The 21,027-nt window shown below is 39.7% G+C and overlaps 1 protein-coding gene across 1 annotated transcript in view; it reads right to left on the reverse strand.

Annotated features, from left to right (window-relative positions):
- Positions 1 to 4,200: 4,200 nt before the first annotated feature.
- LOC139739510 (uncharacterized) overlaps positions 4,201 to 21,027 on the reverse strand; it is a 30,004-nt gene continuing 13,177 nt past the window's right edge. The window contains exons 2-7 of the mRNA XM_071650115.1: positions 15,472 to 15,559; positions 10,861 to 11,941; positions 9,472 to 9,623; positions 7,563 to 7,656; positions 6,928 to 7,023; positions 4,201 to 5,397 (exon numbers count right to left, since the gene is read on the reverse strand). Coding sequence (XP_071506216.1) covers positions 5,261 to 5,397; positions 6,928 to 7,023; positions 7,563 to 7,656; positions 9,472 to 9,623; positions 10,861 to 11,941; positions 15,472 to 15,559 — 1,648 coding nt within the window. The 3' untranslated portion in view covers positions 4,201 to 5,260. The remainder of the gene's footprint in view (positions 5,398 to 6,927; positions 7,024 to 7,562; positions 7,657 to 9,471; positions 9,624 to 10,860; positions 11,942 to 15,471; positions 15,560 to 21,027) is intronic.

The following is a 21,027-nucleotide window of genomic DNA, read 5'->3' on the forward strand; positions in this document are numbered from 1 at the left end:
ACACTTCTCCATCTGTCTTTGACATACTACATGACGAACAACGGGCAAAGAAACGCACTTTTCACAAGTACTTGAAATAGCTCGACATCTGACACTTTTTGTTGTCTTTCCTCAAATTCACCAGAAAAATAAAGATTTTGTGTCACCACATGTCTTTATGTACACGTACATACAGAGTCAATAAAATACACCACATGAGGTACCACGTTGAAATAATGTTCAAATATCCCGAGATTAATATTCTGTGCTAATTTTGACAATAATATTCATGATTTGGCATTTCATATCTCACATGCCTATTTCAGCTCTTATCTAGCCAGTTAATCTCGGGAAGCTACAGCACCGCTACTGCCATATGAGAGTACATATACACTTGGCTGGCTTAAACGAGCATCAGAACACTTGCATGCATACAGTATAGAATCTGGACAATTTATCACGAGTACACTGTATCATAATTATGGTATTGGTGAATATGTCAATCAAACTTTGAGGAAGGACAAGAAGAGATGGGCAACTCTGCAAATTGCGCCTGCTCTTCCACAACTAGAACTGAACCATGCATTTCTCAAAACATTCATGCATCATACTACAGTATCACCTCGGTAGGAGGCAAAAGAAAGTGACCACAAACTATGGCCACATGAATGAATGAATGAATGAATGAGTGAATGAATGATTGCATGAATGAATGACCGACTAGACATTGCTATTTGAAATGACAAAACTGCTGGAATAAAATCGGGCATCACGCCAAAAGAGACCCTTCTGAAAAAAACAACTCCATCAATCTGCTCTTCTGGTTTCTGCCCCGTTCTGCCCACTGTGCAATAACTGAAGTTATCATTCTCCTATTGTATCACTGCGAGCAAACACGCTTTAATATGCTAAAGGCGAGAAAAGCAATCATGTCGCGTTCTCTGCACAGACTATAGGGAGGGGGACACAAGCCTGTGACATGGCTGCACCAAAATTTGCAGCATACCCTTGTGAATTTCTTGCCTGTATAGGAGAACCTTGTTACAACAAGCACCTTGGGACGAGAATTACCTCATTTTATCAGGGTAAAAAAAGAAGAAGCAATAACGGAGAAATATTTTAGAGAATTGGGATTAATCTAATGGATAACTCTTGTGTGCCTATCATTTCACAGTGGATACATTTTTCGCAAATCTTGTAAACAGAATGATCTTGGTTACATTACTATCAAACATGCCAAAACGATCACTCCAGTAACATCGATGCTATAAATATCACCTCCAAGGTGAAGAACTACTCTCTTTGCTACATGAGAAGGAATAATTGATGCTCATTCCGATGCTTGGGTTCTTCACTGCAACTTTTAATCAAATCTTGAAATTGTCTTACATGTTCGGATTTCCAAAACATTATGCGTGCAAACATATACATGTACTGTATACAGTATCTGGTTTAGTCAGGAGGGTGAGAGCACAGAATAATTCTTCTGTATCATTAGCCTCGGTTATTCTCGACAGATTATCCACGAGTTAACAATGGTGTGCATTTCTGATTGACATATCGGAGGCTCTGTTAGCATGCGTTTTGAGACTCTCTTGGGCTCCCTAAAGGTAAAATAACATAAAACTTTTTTTGCAGGCATACAAGCGGTACTTAAGACTCATCATACAGACACTTCATGGAGAGATTCTCAGCACAGTCATAGACGGAAGAAGGCGGACGTACGGATATCAAGTGAGAGTCAATGTCTCAGTTCATAGAGTCGTATTGCTGTTGCTAAAATAACTGGACACATGTAAACACACAATCGGAACTTCTTAAAAATGCCTTCAGGCATCTACCATTCCACAGTGCTCACGCTTCCCCCCTCAACTCACAGTGGGTTGAAGGGCTCAACACCATACAAAGAGTACACAGACCTCGCTACCTGAATATATGCATTTCACTCAAACAACCGTCCCAAACGTCTACGCATATGTAGATCCATCTCAGATACAAGTAGGCCTACTTTCATATTTGTGTAGGCTCTACGGCCAATGACACTATTACAGCCGTGACCGTATGTGTCGACCCGTTAGCAGGCGAGTATTCTTGGGATGGTACATGACTGAAGGCATGAACAGATGCACATGAACACACACACACACACACACACACACACACACACACACACACACACACACAAACACAAACACACATCCATACTTATTCTGTACACATTCACATTCCAACACAACTTTCCTACTCGTAAGAAGGAGCTCATAAATAATTATTTTGTTGGAGTTACCATAAAATGCCCATGCATGATGCGTATCGAGGAAGCATTTCTCACTACAAATCATTCATCCAAAGCACTGTACCGCTTGCAGACAGTACAGTGCTACAGTATTTCTATAGCTACAGTATGCATGTCCCTATGGAACGGCAAATATGTAGTAGATACAAGGGCAAGTGTGTTATATTCTATTCACAAGCTCAGCAGATTTACACTTTCTTTTACAATCTTTTTTTTTTGTTCCTCCCCTCGTGCTGCTTGGTCTGTTTTCGGTTGGTGTTCTTGTAGCACCTTGTCGCATTTAGATGACAAGCTCCTTTCAAAGAGAAAAGACACAGCACCATTTGGGGTCCTGCATATTCAGAACTTGGTGATCAACGGCTAAAAATCATGGCTGTTTATCTGCCATCCTTGTGCATATTCTGTATGATCACACTGAAAATAAAAGACAACAAATAATTGCTTTTACTAAGGGATCGCCTCATTTAAATGTTCACAAGGCTTACCTTCTCGGAGGCCTCTACCTCACTATACCAAAAATTATTTATGAGTTTTGATTCTATTTTCTGTCATAAAATATGACTGAGAATATGTTTAATGTTCGGGGGACATGCAAGCAAGGGAATGCAGCAAGCAAAGTGGGGGAAGGTGCGCGAGAGGGAATATCCCCGCCCCATATGAGGGGGACCTTTTGCACTTTACAAATTGAAATTCAATGATCTGGTACAAATTTGGTGAAGAATATTTGGAAATTTTTAAATCCAAGAAGTATTCAAGAAAAAGAAATATGCAAAAAAACAAGGAAAAAAAACCAAAAAAAAAAAATGCCTTGGATGTTGGTTATTTGCGTAAGTTGCGAAAAAGATTGCAAATAATTTTTTTTTTGCATAACAAAATTATTTAAAAATCTTATATTTGTGTCTGAAAAAAAGAGGGGGAGGGATTAACATTTCTTGGGGGGCACTTGCCCTCATGGTGCTCAGTTGTTGCCAATCTGTGGCTTTTGCCAAGAATAACTTTCTGCTAGAGGGTGATTCCCCATCTTGGGTGCATGCAAGATAAAATCCAGCCAAAATTAACAGCTGAGGACAAGAACCTCTGAGTGAGAAAGAGAGAGTACAGAGCAATTACTGACCAAATATTCAAAAATATAATCAGTCTCCTTTCCACATGAGAAAAGAAAAGAAGAGAACTTCAATAAACATACATCAAAGCCATCATGCAGAATCAAAAGAGGAGAAAAGACATAAAAATACAGAAGTCTGATAAACACTTGAAATACTCCTTCATTCAGACAGGGGGGGGGGGAGAAATCTTGTAGAATCCCACATATTTTTCAATTGTTGAAGAATAGAATATTGCGTCACTTTAGTTATTTCTATTCTCAAAGAAAAAGTACATTAAAAAGCACAACCAAACTACAACTCTCTCTTCCTGTACGGCACTTGATTGCATCACATCAACATCCATTCGCAGCAAATCTAATGCTACGTTTATGCCATGTTCCTGGCAGCCACGGCAGTCGCGCTTCAGGCCCCCGCAGACAGAAAAAAAAAAGAAAAGAAAAGAAAAGAAAAGATGGACGCAAGACAAGACAGCAGGATGGGATAGGCTGACCGAATTGGTGTGGATGCTGTGTCAGATTTTTAAACTGTCAAAAAATTTGCAACAGCATTTACGGTGCTGATGAGAGACCCAGCAGGCCATATGAATATGGGGAGAATGCAACTAAATGTGTCAGCTCGTAACAGGTCGTAACAAAACTTGCAGGCGGCCCGTAGTGGGACGTAAAGGAAAATAATGTGTAGTCTAGCCTGACCAGATGCTGTAAGAACAGCTTCTGATAGCTACACGTTCACCGGAGCCAGGACTGGATTGAACATGACTAGAATTAGAACACGGGGGGGGGGGGGGGGGGGGGGGGGGGGGGGGGGGGTACAAGGAGAATATCCTACCTACACACGGTATACTACATTTCGCGCAAACAGGGCTGCCATGGCCGCCAGGAGCATGGTGTAAACATAGCATGACCAATCAGACAGGTCCGAGGGTAGATTCATCAGACCTCAATAAAGTCTCCTGGAAGTTTTGTCTCTCATACCTACACATGTGAACCACTTGGCCCATTGGTACAGCTTTTCCAGACAGTGGCAAGCAAGCCACGCTTTATTTGTCTGTCGTCAAATTTTGGCACCTCTAACACGAAGGAATCTCTCCAGCCCACAGACTGTATGGCCGTACAGCCGTGAACGAAGAGCACACGGGCATGGTTTGTGTCAATGGAACTCTGTCCGTTAAGCAAAACAAAACAACAAAAAAAGCATACAGAGTTGCACAATCAATGTTCATCCTTTATCTGCAAGAGGGAAAGAGGGCACCATCCCGGCATGATAATTCCTAATGTTGCAACCGTTCTGAGCACCATTTAAATTCACCGGTCAGTGGCTCTTGTGTTCTTCCGTCTAACCCTTTGAATGCCTTTGAGTGCTGTTTGACATCGAAAAACCCCATAGCCTTGTACACACTGTCCAAAGTCCCTGGCGCAGGATGAGTTAAATGAGATCCGGGGTATCATCCCTGGGTGATAAAACCTCTTCTGGGTCATCCAATGTCATGATGTTAGCTCCATTCGTCCGTTCAGTTACACCCGTCAAAATTGGCCCAGCATACGGTACACATGGACACGCTTTACGAGCTTTTAATAAAGAAATGAAATCAAAAATACAGCAAAGAAGAAAGAGAGGTGAAAGTTGGTATCGAGTCGTGCAATGTTCTCTCATCATGTTTGGCCCAATGGGGTCAACTTGCAATTTCTGTTCCTCCAGTTTGATCAACGATGAGTCGAAAGAGACGTTTGCATTTCCACAAGACAATCAACCATTCGGGACTGCAACAAAGACACTGAAATAGTCTTTGGGTTATCGAGGAGGGATACAGTTTCCTTTTCATTCTTTTTGTTTTTGTTTTTTTCTGCATTTTGGTCAGTGCCTCTTCGGGAAATTGCTGTTACGGGTTGTCTCGCGGCATTTCACAACACTCGCACTTGTCGAGGAACGGGTGGTTGAGGAACGTGCAGTGGGTGCAGCTCCATTGCTGGCCTTCATCGGGGTCCGAGAACAGAGGCTGGACATCAAAGGCTTGTCCTGTATAGCCAGAAAAACAAGAAAACAAACACACACACATGATCAATGACTTTGATCAGCAGCACTTACGAGTACCCTACAGACAGCAGCATGCACTGACAAATACCTGAGTGGAGAAGCTATAGGGAAATTTCAAACAGCACTTTCTCAAACAAGGCTTATCGTTATTCAGACTTTCATCCCTCTGACTAAGATCATGGCATGCTGAAACTGTATATCAATTACCGAACTCGGTACAACATTTTCAAGTGCACACATAACATCAAGCTTTTGGGGTCAATGTGTATGTGTATGTATTTCCAAGCCTGACATATGCATTTTTGTTTTAGTAGGGGTCAGCAAGGCTTTACATGAAAAAAAAAAAAAAAAACACTTCTTACCACTACTATGTACAGATTTGTAATTGCAACAAAATTTTGAAATGTGCAAATTGCAAAATGGTGCAAATTGCAGAATGGCACATTTTTGCCTCATTTTCGAAGATTTGCACAAATTTGGCCCAATAATGTCCTCTTAAAGGTTACATGTAATGCATTTCAGATACAGCAATTATATTCTGTGACAAGAAAACCCTCCACATATTTCTACATCTTTCATAAAAGAACGAAAGCAAAGAAAAATGAATACTACACTCAAATGAAGAAATAAATTTAGGGGCTACCAAGCGATGACCAATCAAAATGCTAACCAATGCTTCTCGGGAATGGCAACTTGTTCACAGCTTTTTGAATGCTTCATATTAAAAAAAAAAAAAAATCGCTTTCAGTTACTGTAAGTTATTCAAACTACTAATTTCTTTTGTACTACGACATCTGACTTCCTGCTCCCCAACTGCTACTCTGCGTTGCCAAAAATGCCTCCTGACGTCTCCTACATGAGAGCATACCACCACCACCTATACAGCCCTAGTAAGGCACCGTGCGAGAATTGAACAAAGTGATGGGTGATTTCAAGTGTTCAAGTATTTGGATAGGAAGAATCACTTTCAGTCGTGGACTATGTCAATGTGAAACTGTGCCACCTGCTTCTACTACATGGTCACATGGCAACACCACACCATATAGATTTCTATTACCTTCCCTCCCATGTGAGATCTCATACTGCCAAAGTGTGTCTGAGATATTGGGAGCTCTATAACTATCTGCGTGTGGTATATGCGACGGTGCAGACTTACATTATACAGTACCTACTTGTACGAAAAACTAACATTAGCCAGGACTGCACACTAACCTATTTTCTCTACTGGTCCAACCTGTCTGTCGGACCAGCAGGTACCCAGTTTTTTTTCATGCTTTCAGGTCTATTCCTGAAAAAGTTACTGGTCCGAGAGTGATTTTTACTGGTTCTGGACCGTCGAACCAGTGCCAGTGTGCAGCGTTTCGTTAGCACTGATATAGCAGGTATAAAACAAAACAGAAACACTCAAAAAATAATCTAATGGCGGGTTGAACTAAGCAATGATCACTCCACTATGACATCTCTTTTCAGTTCAATTACTCCTGATAAATCTGTTGCTGTTGCCATGGTTACCTGATGCTATGGGTGCCGGAGGAATGGGATCATTGCGTCCCGTTGTACCCATGTTCTCGTAGAAGTGCACACGCTGATTTCCGATGCTGATGACGGCTGTAGGAAGCAGCAAAAACAAAACTTTTCTCATTAGATGACACACGCACATACATATACACACATATATACAAATATATAACATACTCTTCCAAAAAAGTAATGCAAAAGTTAAAATTTCTTACTAATTATACATGTATGGGAACACTGTGCTCCGAAGGCCAAGCATGTGGTGTAACAAGCTGCATGTCATTCATTCTCACGTGCAATGGATGCTGCTATGGCCTGACGTATTGTAATCGATTAATAGAATGATATATAAAACATCACATACATGTAGCAACCACCATTGGATAAGCTCTGACATTGTAGTATTTCTGGCGAACATTTTTGTCTCTATTTCCCATTTTCAATGTTATAAACCCGTCTGAAATTGTGTTATTACAGTGTCATGTCACACTTTTCTATTGTATTTCAAAATTTTACAGCAAAAATGTACAAGTTCTGGAGGCATACGAGAACTATGTTTTCACATGAAATCCTCCCTATCCCACATAAAAAACACACAGATACTTTGTGAGCATGCGATGGTCACCTACCTTGCTTCTTGAATTGCTCGATCTCATTGTTCATGCACTCAATGTCAATCTGGAGCTGTCTCTTCTCCTCCCGCAGCTTGTTCAGCTGGTCATGCTGCACGGCCAAGCAAAGCATGAAAATGATTAGGAAAGGTCCAGAAGTATAAAATTTTGGTGAGTTAGTTTATAAAAAAATAACAGCAATAATAAAATGAATAAATAAATAAATAAATAACTAGAAATGTCGCTACAGCGACTGGTTATACCCCCGTCAAACAACATTTCATAAGCTGTGGTCAAAACAACATTTGATAAGCTTTGGTCAAAAAACTGAGGAAGTAGTTAAATCCGCAAGATCTTTCCTTGATCTTCTGCCATTAATATGCCGTTACCATGGCAACGTACTTTCGGGTACTGTCGAAAAATGCGTCTTGCACATCTACAACCAAAGGCACACGTCTGTACCAAGTTTCATGGAAATTGGGCAAAAACTGAGGAAGTAGTTTGCAACACAAAATTTTCCATCATTTTGGGTCATAATATGTGAGCTGTTACCATGGCAACATACTTTTTGTCACTGTCAAGAAATGTGTCATGCTGACCTATATCCTAAGACAAACATTCAATATGAATTCCATGAGAATTGGAAGAACACTGATGAAGCAGTTTTGCCATGAAGCATTTTGCCCTATATTTTACCAATAACATGCCGTTACCATGGCAACGCACTTTTTGCCACTGCGGAAATATGTGTCTTGCACATTAACATATTCAGATGAACATCTGTACCTAATTTCATAAAAATTGATCAAAAACTGCGGGAGGAGTTCGCGACGCAAGATTTGTACCCATTTTTGCCCATAATATGCCGTTACCATGGCAACGTACTTTTGGGTACTGTCAAAAAATACGTCTTGCACATCTACAACCCAAGGCACACATCTGTGCCAAGTTTTATGGGAATCGGTTGAAAACTGAGGAAGTAGTTCGCGACGCAAGATTTGTACCCATTTTTGCCCATAATATGCCGTTACCATGGCAACGTACTTTTGGGTACTGTCAAAAAATACGTCTTGCACATCTACAACCCAAGGCACACATCTGTGCCAAGTTTTATGGGAATCGGTTGAAAACTGAGGAAGTAGTTCGCGACGCAAGATTTGCAACGGACCGACCGCCCGACCGCCCGACCGCCCGACCGCCCGACCGACCGCCCGACCGACCGTCCGCTGATTCCTATATACCCCCTTCAAACTTCGTTTGGCGGGGGTATAAATATAATGAGGACAATAATGATATTCATCATCATCATCATCATCATCATCTCATCCTCATCCTCATTAAATTGGCAACTCTGAATTTTACTGCATAATATCTTATGCTGGAAATAAACAAAAAAAGATTGATGGAACTGGATGAATTCAATCTCCACAAAAATCAAGGGGCATATAAAAAATTGCCAATTTGATACAGAAACAGAATGTGCTGCCAATTAAAGAAATCACTTAAAAATTTAGGAACTATGATATGGACGAGACTCTTCAAAATCCTGCAATCGAAAACAATTACTCAAGTGAACGAAAACGTTCCACTCTTCTTTACAACACACTAACAATGAAAAGTAAAAGAGGCAAGGAAAAAGATAGTCATCTTGGGATTGATGAGATAGTGTGCAATCCTATATCATTTTCAAGTTGACTGTAATGAAGTTAAACCAGACAAACAAAAGTAGTGGTGCCGCAAAAATTGGATCCAAAATATGAAAGTAATGTACTTTTCAACTTTCACAGTAACACATGTACATCACAATACATGGGTACAGTCGACAAACCTGTCCGTGGCGGAGGCATAAAATATTGAAAGAAAGAAAGAAAGAGAGCAACTGCTCCAACTGGACAGTCGAAGGAAGATCAAGGACCTCCCGACTCACCGATATTAAGGTGGCTTTGTTTTGGGTCCTCTTGTTGTTCAGGTCCTGTTCCATCGTCCCAATCTCGCCCCGCAGCAGCTCCAGCTTCCTCTGCTCCTGACTGAGATCTCGTCCTAGGCGGTCCTTTCTTGCCCTCTGGTGCATGATGAGAGCTGGGCGTGGTGCAAAATGAGCAAAAACAGAAGGGCTGAAAGCGCTGACCTCTCACCTGTACTTCCAGCACACTTTAGTTACATTCATTTAAACCAGCAATTGGTGTGAAAGACATTAACTTGTGATATCTAGCTGGCCATAACGGTACATTAACCTTGAAGCATGCATGTACAATCCTTGTACTCTCAAGAATCCACTCACAAGAAAGAGCTGTTTACCTGCTAGTATTTGCTAGTATTGAAGTACAATAAAGGCTGCCATTGTAAATGAATTTCAAGTTTCAGACAATGACAATATTAAAAGTAAAATCTTCAAATTCGGGAAATCTACTCTCTAGATTTTTATCCAGAGTCAAAAATCCTTCAGAAATTTTAAATGCTTTCTGCAAAGAGCAATGCTCAACGGCATAGAACTACTTGTATCTAGAGGTCTATTTACAGATTTCATGCATCAGGCAAGCACTTAACCTTTCACTCCCTGGAAAGACCCTGAAAGGCTTTAATGTACTGGATGAGTCTCAGCGCTTTACGTTGGCCCCTGAACTGCCAAAAGACACCAATCTTGAACGTCGCTGCATCGCTCAGGACTGTCAGACCTTCTCCCCTTTTGCCCCATTCTGATAGAAATTGTAGATGTGTCTATCACTTGGCATGAAACTTGACTTCAATACACAAACTGCTTCTTACCACTGCCCAACATGCTGTGTTTTTACCCTTTCACCCTTGACCTCAAGTCCTATGGCCCAATGACTCAAGGAAATCATCTCCATGTGTTTTCACACATCATTCTTGAAAAATGCTAACTTACCATGTAACTATGTCATTGTGGTTTCCAGAAATGATTGAGCACAGATGACCATTTCAATTTCTTTATAAAGCCATCATATCTATGACACTATCTGACACGTGATGAGGGCTATTACTATAGCTCCTCTACAGTATACTACAAAATTACCCCCCTTATGTCACCTGTGACAGCAAACAATGTGTAGGCCTTTAATGTTCACAAATTATCCCTAAGTCTAAATGCTTAGAGGACTGTTAAATCTATACGTATTCTGTTGAATAAATAGTACATGGTAGTCATCCTGGGCAATGATATCACAAAGAAAACATCTACGGTAAAATGGGTAATATTCTTGTTATATTTCCAAAATGTTTCATCCAGCAAATTAGCTAAATGGGATTTGTTGGTGCTACAGTGCTTTCCCTTCCGCTATGGCAGAGAGATGTTTACCTTGGTTGTAGGCCGCCTCATCTTGGCTGCCCATTCTCTTCCTGCCCTCCGGGCTCTCCATTGCCTGGGGGGCTGTTCTTTGGTGGGGTGGTGGAGACGTGGTGGCGTAGGATGTATGGCCCAACATCTGGGCACTGGACCCAGGACCTGCAGGTGTGGCACTGTACATGTCTGGATGCCTCTGAGACGCTGGGTCTGCCCATCTGACTGAGTCTGTCGGGTGTGTCGGTGTCCTTCTCCGCACGTCTGGACTGGGATTGTTCAGCTGGTGGGGTGCGACGGGGTGGGACGACACCACATTCGGCTGCACGACGGCTGCTGTGGGCAGAACGCCAACGCTATTTGAGTTGTAAGCAGCAGGAGCAAGAGTACTGGGTGAGGTGGTGAGCATGCCGTGACTAGGTCGCGACGAGGCACTATTCTGGGCCAGGTAGGCGACACCTGGGGATGACCGCCCCTCCTGAAAATCCAATCGTCCGTTTGACTGTGAGGCACGTAGAGCATAGTCATTTATGGGTGGGCCTGGGAAGAACGGGTTAATAGAGGGCGAAGGGGACCTATCCATAGGGGGCGACACACCGTGCAAGCTTATACTCCTGTCTAGGCCACTACTGTCCGGGGTGCCTGGCGTTGTATTGCCACTGCCCCTCCCATAAGTTCTCACAGGTGAAGTGTCTAAAGATTGAGCCTGTGCTGTGTTCGAGGAAGGGTTCCTGCCCTCGCCGCGCAAGTTTACAGATAATTTTGACACTTGCACGGGCGGTGGGTAATGATACAACTGTCGGTAACCCTGCCATCCCGACGACGGCTCTGCGGCCTCTGGCGTCCTATTGGAGGGATGCGGATGGTTTACGGTGGTGTCGCCTCCAGGATGCATTGTGGTAGGCCAGTCCACTCGCACCCAGCCGTCGCTGTTTTGCGTGGACACCAAGGAGTTGGTGTCCGATCCTGTATCTATGGGCTGCTGATGGCGGTGGGCCGGATCCATTCCGGCGGACGCACCACACATGGGATATGGCTGTGCTGCCACCAGACTTTGCTGGTAAAGCTGACTCATGCACTGGTCGAGGTTAGTGGGATTCTGAATGTGATTGAAGAAGAGCAACATGGGCATTGTAATGAAGCTTTTGACACATTCATATAGTCCCTTTTTATCATGTGCACGAATAAACACAAAATATCATCAAATGTCATCAAATCACAAAAAAGAAAGGGTTTAAAAGCCAACGTGACATACATGTGTATTGATGGAATAATTTTCATTTCACAATGTCATCTCTCTTTCACATGTCTTCAACATTATGCACCGAAAATAGAGAAAATAAGAAATAAGAAATTTTACTCGCTCTACAGGCTCCTAAAAAATGTATGAAGGTGAAATTTCAAACTGCATACAGTGATACATATTGTATTGACCAATTAGCAAAATGGCTGGGAGATATAATTTTAATAAGCTACAGTACAAAAAAGGAGAGGGGTCATGATAACATCATGGATTCAATTTGAAAGATACAAACACAGACATTTTCCACTGGATTTCCAAAGCTACAAAGATATGAAGTACTGTATACGCCAAATATTTCGCGAGGTTTTTATTTTCGCGAATTTCGCAAGTCAGGTGCTATTATCAGGTGTTATCAGGTGAAATTAAAGGACAAGTTCACCTTCATAAACATAAGGATTGAGAGAATGTAGCAATATTAGTAGAACACATCATTGAAAGTTTGAGGAAAATCAGACAATCCGTTCAAAAGTTATGAATTTTTGAAGTTTTTGTGCAGTAACCACTGGATGAGAAGACTACTGCAATGTATGAATAACTGAGATGTCACATGCGTACAACAATATAAGGAAAATATAAAGAGAATTTCACAAAATTTTATCTTTTGAAAAAAGTACACATTCCCCTGACTCGTTACCGACAAATGTTATGGGTAATATTATTCCCCCTGCCTTTAGAAAGAGGCAAGTCAAGTGCTCTTTTATTATGCGAGAAAAGTGAAAATATGTTGAATTTTCTTTTACATTTTCTTTATACTGTTGTACGCATATGACTCACAAGCTTTAGTAGTCTCCTCATCCAGCGGTTCCAACACAAAAATTTTAAAAATTCATAACTTTTGCATCGATTGTCCAATTTTTCTCAAACTTTCACTGATGTGTTCTACTAATATTGTTGCATTCTCTCAATCCTTATGTGTATGAAGGTGAACTTGTCCTTTAAAGACACGCGAAAATATTGACTCTGATCCCAATGTGAATGTGACGTACGTGTGTACACTTCTCCGTTCAGTACAGGACTCCACGATCGCGAATTTAACCACTCGCGAAATTGTTGGGAATTCTGGATTCGCGAAAATTTAGACTCGCAAAATATATGGCGTATACAGTACTTGACTGTATATCGACATTTTTAGTATTGTACATTTTGTACATGTATATGCTCTTTTCATCTTCTCCCTCTCCTTACATAACCCTGTCTGGCAATCACTAGGCATAAAGTCCATTGAACCATACATATGACAAGTACCACTTCTATTATGAACTACAGGATGTACCAACTAATTCCCCTACCAATATATTTCATTGTGTTTTACACACCAAAAGCCATGCCTGAAATCAAAGTGCAAATATTAAGTGGCCGAGACACTGAACACATATAATGTACAGAGTAGTACAGAATGCAGCATGTCATGATTGGTTTCTGTTTCTGACTACAATTTGTAAAAAGTGTTTCATTTTCTGTCTCGCTCATACTGTGTTCACACTTGTCCTCTTGTCTTTAAGATACAGTCCAGTGAAAGATAATCATCTTTTACTATCGAGCATTTGTATTTATTCCTCTCCCTATCTATAGCACAAAGGGTCATGTTCATACACTGCAGGGCGATAAGCTAATACCATTGTGAAAGTACACAAACAAACTGGCCAGAGATGTATATAAATCCGACCTCAATTATCCAGCCCTCTCTTATTCTGAGTTTTCTATTACTGTAAAATGAGAAATGTTCGCATGCATTTTAATTTCGCGAATTTCGTGAGCGGCAACTTTCGCGAATTTCGCGAGCGGCGACTTTCACGAAATTAAAATGCATGGAAAGTCCTTACCTACATTTTGTAATAAGCATTGGACGCCAGTGGCAATTGCGAAAATTTCATGCCGCGAGAAAGGGCGTCGGCTCCAATTTACGAAATGTTCATGCTGCAAATACTATATCATGTTTTTTTAATACAGTATCCTGACATATCTGAGCAGTGAATACCAGTACAACCAAAAAAAAAAAAAAGATTTCACACACACTGAAAACTCCTACAAAATTCAGGCAATCTTATATTCCTTATAGAAAAATGTTATGAATTCTACAGTAAAATGTTTCAATTTGATTACAAAGTAGGCCAGCATAGTGTACGCTACTGTTGCAGTGTTCACTACTGATATTTCTCATAATAGCACTGGGTCTGCAGCCTACTTCAAGTACAATTTGTACACTTGTACATGTACATTGTATGTACAGTACATAAACAATTTTTCTTCCATCTCTGGCCAAATTGCTCTTTATATCGAGATGGGCGCTGGTCCTGACATGGCTGGATTAACAGAGGTCGGAGTGTGAATTGTAGTTCTTGCACTCCATATTGTGCAAACACGTTGTACTGTACACAGTGTATTGCTAATTGCCCAAGGCTTCACTCTCCTAGTCAGATTTGTTCTCACATACAATGGACGACAAAAATGCATGAATTGAGCATACTGTATGTACTTCTAAAGAAAGACAAGCATCAATACAAAGGTGAGATATTGTATATATGTGACCGTGTACCTCAAAACGAACATAAAGTCGCACACACTGATTTTGCGTAAGGACTGAAAATACAGTGTAAGTGAAATGGGTCAACCTAGCCGAACTTGACTTTTTCATATTTTCTGAGAGAGCGGGTCTTCTTTTACATTATGCTAAAATTTGGTATCATAAAACGGGCAGGAAAGTGTGTTTTTTTAGCAGTTTGTCTCGAACATTTTTGGTAGAATAGTGTGATTAGGTGTGTCTTTAGAATCCCTTTTTCATTTCTGAAAAACCTTGTCCATACTCTTCACTTTCAACTCTACTAACTTTTGAAAGGATAGTGCTACTGCTTTGAAAGTTGGCATTAATTATGGACAGAATGTGTTAATGAGGCACGCTTAATTTCAGTTTAATCTGATAATCCCTTCAATGTTGTTACCCTGGTGGTTTACTTCCTGTTTTTTGTCCCATTCATCGCACAGCCAGCACGGTTTGGTAAAGATTAAGCGCTTGAATAGACACGGTACTTCAGAGCCTCTTTTCTCAGTTCACACTTTTCCTAAGTTTGTGCTTTCTTTCCAATATTTAGATAGGTTAGGAGAGTCCATTTGATTTGAGTTATACATCATTTTAAAGCTTAAAGTCTGCTCTTTTAGAATATGGTCTTAGTTAAAAATTTATGTCTGGCGACTTTTTGTTTGTTTTGAGGTGCAGAGTCACATATAAATTATACTAGTATTCCATACAAAGATGAGATATTGTACCATTTGTATATTAACAAGTGATTACTTGACAAATAACATGAAATGTGTGTAAAGAAACTCACAGTTCTAAGGCATTCGTTGAAAACTGGTTCTGGTAACTGTGAAAAGCGCTGTCGCAATAGTTGAACATCTTCTTCAACAAGAGCCATACTGTATCAGGGTAACAAGAAACAAGAATTTCATGCTCAATTTGCCATCTTTGTGCAGTAATAATAGCCGAAATACTGTACATTTGTATGTGCTCATGCAGAGAAAAAGAAAAATAATCACACAATAAAGAAAATACTCCTACACTTGATTACAGATGATCAAGTCCTCACTTTACAAGAAAAGCTGCTCATACAATGTATATGGAAAATAAGACATTTGATGACACAAACGACTTTGTAATTAGTAATTTGTTATCACATACACAGCGTACCACAAATATTACAGTACACAACTTGATATCAATGTCAATACAATGTCAATATCTGTCAAACACTACATGTTATAAAGTGCAACTTGCACTGGTACCTTGATATCAATATAGTTTTTGTTCACATGAAGGCTACATGTGGAGATACAATTACACTGAAGTGTGAAGAACTTCCCATTCTGTATGAAAATTGAATGGACCAGCCCACAGTGCAAATACAGCTCTACAACTGCATGTCTTCTTTGTTCTTCCCATGCATAAACTGCATACTGTACAAACACACACACTTTTTTTCAGTAATCTTTATTTGATTTCTATTATTTCACATAACAAAAAACATTCATCTTGAATGTATAAACACAATATACATGTACAAGTGTTGTACATGTACAATCAGCAATGTATGAATAGAAACCCCCCCCCAAAAAAAAAGCAATTGGTGCGTGTCCCGAAATACGTATGTAACTTTACATTCAACACATACAATGTACACATTGTAGACTGACACGCACACACACACACACACACATTTCAACCATATTCATCGCCTTGCAAAATTAAAAGATCAAAACAGACGACTGAATAAACCACAACAGACATCACAAACGTCACCATATCAATTGTGCATTGGTGTCTGCAGTGTGCTGCAATTATTCATTGAGACAAACAGTACAGCAACCCGGGGGGAACAACTCTTTTTAAAGGTACCATAACAAAACAGGCGTAAATTCAAAGGAAAGCCCTCAAAACAGGTAAATTTCATGCAGCATGTTTCCATGGAAAAGACAAATAGGACAAGTTAGTGAAATCTTTGGCAAACTACAGACTCTGGTAGTCAACCCAATGCTTCTGAGAAATTATGTTGAAATTTGGGGGGGGGGGGAATTACACTTGTATCTTGGAGGCAACAGATTGTAAGTGTCATTACAGTGTACATGGATGCCAATAAAGTCTGTTTCCTAGAAGTGACTTCTACAGCAATCCTCATTTGCTTGTGTACATACAGTATAGAAATGAGTTCACCTTTTGTAAAACAACAACACCAACACCAACAACAACAACAACAACAACAACAACCTCAGTGGTGCACCTGTTAAACTTTTTCCTGAATCACAAATTGACAATCATAACAGCAAATCTCACGAGGACCTCATGCTGATGCAATGGGCTTCACTTCACTTCCCTTCCAATTTTTTTGCTGCAGCATCAGCATTAAAAGGGACTGTACAGTTCTGGTTGAGGTGGGGATTCAGGTTTATAACATTCCTATTAAATTGAGATAATGAGAAACCTCTTATGAAATATGAAAGATCATGTAATGTTAAGAAGGATTCAACGTTTATTTGATGAAAATTGGTTTTCAAATGGCTGAGATATCCAAAACAGTGATAATAATAAAAGGCGACAGGCCACACCTTTTATTAGGATCTCTTTGTTTCACCTTGTTTTTGGATATCTCAGCCATTTCAAAACCGATTTTCATCAAATAAACTTTTGATACCCCTTAGAATTGCATGCTCTTTGACATCTCATAGAGTGGTTTCTGAATGTCTTGCAAAACGTTAAAAGCTAAATCCTCACCTCAACCAGAACTGTACACACCCTTTAAAGAGGAAATTCAGTCAAAATATAAGTTAGTCTGATAAAAAAGAGTAAAATTTTACGAGTACAACGGTAGAAATATGACTGAAATCGGATGAAAAATAAGGAAGTTATGGAATTTTGAAGTTTTGATAATTTCTCCAAAACAGTTCTTGTACAGTGGGTATGAATGAATGCAAATGAGTGACCTAACCATGTCATACCCTCACAATTTTGCACTGATCGTGTACAAAAAATGACGAAAATTCAATGTTTCTGTCATTGAAGTCTGAAACATGACTTTATTCCTGATCAATTGAATAACTTCAGAATAGTAATCAGAATAGATATATGAGGATTTAAGCCTCGGGCATAATTGCGTTTGAATGAAAAACAAGAAATTTCACAATTTTATGGATAAACTATATATATGGCAAGTTGTGAGGGAATGACATGCTCACTTTGCCATTTGCATATAATTCATATTGAGTGTTCAAGAATTGTTTCCCCCCAAAAATAGTGAAATTTCGAAATGTCACAATTTAACTTCCTTATTTGTCATCCAATTTCGATCAAATTTATACCGTTGAACTCGTAATATTTCATTCTTTCTTATCAGACTACCTTATATTGGGATGGATTTCCCCTTTAAGGTGTTCAAAATGTACGTTAGCCTGATAGATGAACAGACATGACAAAAGTGATGATTGTAAAATTAGGTGATCGAGCTTGATAATAATAATGAGAAATTTGGCCATTGTCTCAAATAATGAACAATTTTAATATCCCAACTTCCTCCTGTCTGGATTTTAAAGTCTAAGAATGTTTGATTTGTTCAATGTTTATGATTTTATGAAGCATGTACTTAGGTAAATGTCATAACCTGTGGTATTTATTATATTGGCCCATGCAGAAATGCCTCGTAACAATAACAATGCAAGTTCCTACAATGTACATGCTAACCTGCAAATTACATGTAACTTCAGTGCCGATTTCCTAAAAAAATCTTATTCATCTGGCGGAAAGTTTTTTGGTACAGTACTCTCCGCGTAATCGGGTATCGCTAATAAACGGGTACTCCGTTTAATTGGGTAGTAATGTCAAAATCAGTTCCAATGCACATTAAAATTACCTGATAATCGGGTTGCCTCTCCGCATAAACGGGTAAATAATTTTCTTCTAATCTTATTTCTACCCACATTTTATCTCAGACTCAGATACAATTGTATAACACTTTAAGAATAATAAATCATGAATGTCAAATTTTTCACGGCTAATCGCATTCTCTGCTTAATTTGCAATGAAGACCGATCATTTGGGGAGTGATTTACACATGAAAACACATGTACCATCGTACCGACATATTGCCACACGTAAACGAACATTACACAAGTCGCACTCACAATTGCATAGACAGACAGGAGTTGAACACACTTGCGCTCCTCCCTTTCTCCCCTACAACATTCACAATACGAGAAGTTTGCAACGAAAATCAGGCCATGCACCAGCTCCATAATTTTCCTTTTACTTTTCCCCAGTCACTTCTCGAAAAGTAACCCGATGTTCTACGTGGCTAGTGCACGCAAAGAGTCGTGTGCATGTCGGAAAACGCCTACTTGTTAGCGCGGAGTCTATAGTCAAACGACAGTTTTCTGAAGACATATTTGTCCATAAAATGAGTGTAAATTATTGCTCGTGACTGAGCAAGTGTAAGGTGTGTGTAATGTGCCGTGAAGCATGCATGTTAAGCATACAGTGTAGGTGTTTGGTGCAGTGTACAATGCATGTATATACACATTGTGTGTGTCAATTGTGAATTAGACGTGTTCTTCTGTTAATCGGGTACTCCGCTTAATCGGGTAAGAAACGCTCTGCCCGAGCCTACCCGATTATGCGGAGAGTACTGTACTGCCTTTCGAAAATACAGAGGGGTGTGTACGTACATTGTACATACATCTAAACATCACTGGAAAGCTTTTAAGTTTGGAAATTTAAAAATAAAAATCAGGAAGTAAATTGTTTGGAGATTCTATTGGGCTTTGTAATGACAGATCACATGACATTGACAGCACAATACTGCAGTGCATTTCAGAGAGTATACAAAAATGTACATCTGTAGGTACAAGTATAGGCCCTACTCAACATTTCAGCACAATAGAATGGCAAAAGACACTTTGTAGTACATATTCATTCCAGTAAATTACCACGGAGGTATACAAATGTGTACCTCCTTGAAATGACAAAGGAGGTAGAATTCTACGGCAGCACAAAATGCCCTCGGTGTCTCATCACTGCAGTTGCTATAAAAACTGCAGTCAATATCTTAATGTTGTAAGCAGGTATTTACACTAATAATATACAAAATATAGATTAAGAAATTATAAAATACATGTACACATGTACAAGTATCAGCACAAGAGAAAGGCAAAGTTCCCATGTGTTACACTGTATAAAATGGATATTTATAGGAAGCATGCAGAATTCAATGGTACACACTTTGTTGCATAAAAAAACCCTAGCATCTCATCACTGCAGTTGCTATAGAAACTGCAATCAATTTGTGTATGTATAAAGTGCTGCATGTTACGTACATGTACAAGCCTGAATGTGCACTTTGTATACATGTACAATATACATGTGTAGATTGAAAGCAGTGTGTCCATGTACAGTACATCAGTGGTAATTTGATTGTTACAAGGGAAACATGTACATCGTATGAGTAGATCAGAAAGCGGCATCCACTGCAACCACAAGTACTCAGGCACTTATGAAGCAATTATCCGCTGTTGACGACACCGCTCATCTCCATTAATATCTTGCTTGAGAATAGGACAATTACCGTGTCAAGCGGCGCATGCCACACAAACCTGGAGTGCGAAAGTACCTACATATAGATGCTGTACATTTATAGCGCAGCTGAGTCCGCTGCGCAGGTTGGAGCAGTCTGCTGTATATAAAGCTAGGATTGCAGCCAGGGATACATGTACAGTACTGTACATGTAAATCCCCTCTGTGGAAGGATGATGAAGGACATGGGGGAATTCCCTGAAAAATTGTGCAAGTTTCCCTCACATGTGGGGAGGCAGGATCAAAGGCTTTCAAACTGATTAAAACATGATATCTAATACACTACATGAGCAGCACTTACAAAACAAAAGACAGCAATTGATGCAAAACGAGGCAATAATGCTACAGGCATGATGTACTTTCCGTATGTAATAGCAACATGGTTTTGTATATTCTGCCAGTATTTTACTCTCTTCTTTTTCCTTCTTCATCCTGCTTTGATTGTGCACCATTTGTGTTCTATATATTTTGTATCTATATATTGTAAGTTGAGAAAGTCTTGTATTTACTTTGGGGCCTATTCCCAACAAGCCTGAAAGGCTTTAATTGGTCCCCCACAATGAATATGTTTATACTATGACTTGAAATGTAATGATTGTTGTTTTTAATGTGGAAATAAATGAAATGAAAAATGTTCACTATGTTTTAGTTGCATAAAAGTCGTTTTTGCTCAAGTTTAGTCATTTTCTTTCCCTCTTTTTTTTTTTTTGCAAACCCTTTTACACCACATGATAAGGTCTGTAAACAGAAATCTAATACCTTGTTGTCAAAG

The sequence above is a fragment of the Diadema antillarum genome, unplaced genomic scaffold (assembly GCF_040938485.1).
Source record: "Diadema antillarum isolate AM-2024a unplaced genomic scaffold, OU_Dant_1.0 seq00000802_RagTag, whole genome shotgun sequence".
In the NCBI taxonomy this organism is placed as follows: Eukaryota; Metazoa; Echinodermata; class Echinoidea; order Diadematoida; family Diadematidae; genus Diadema; species Diadema antillarum.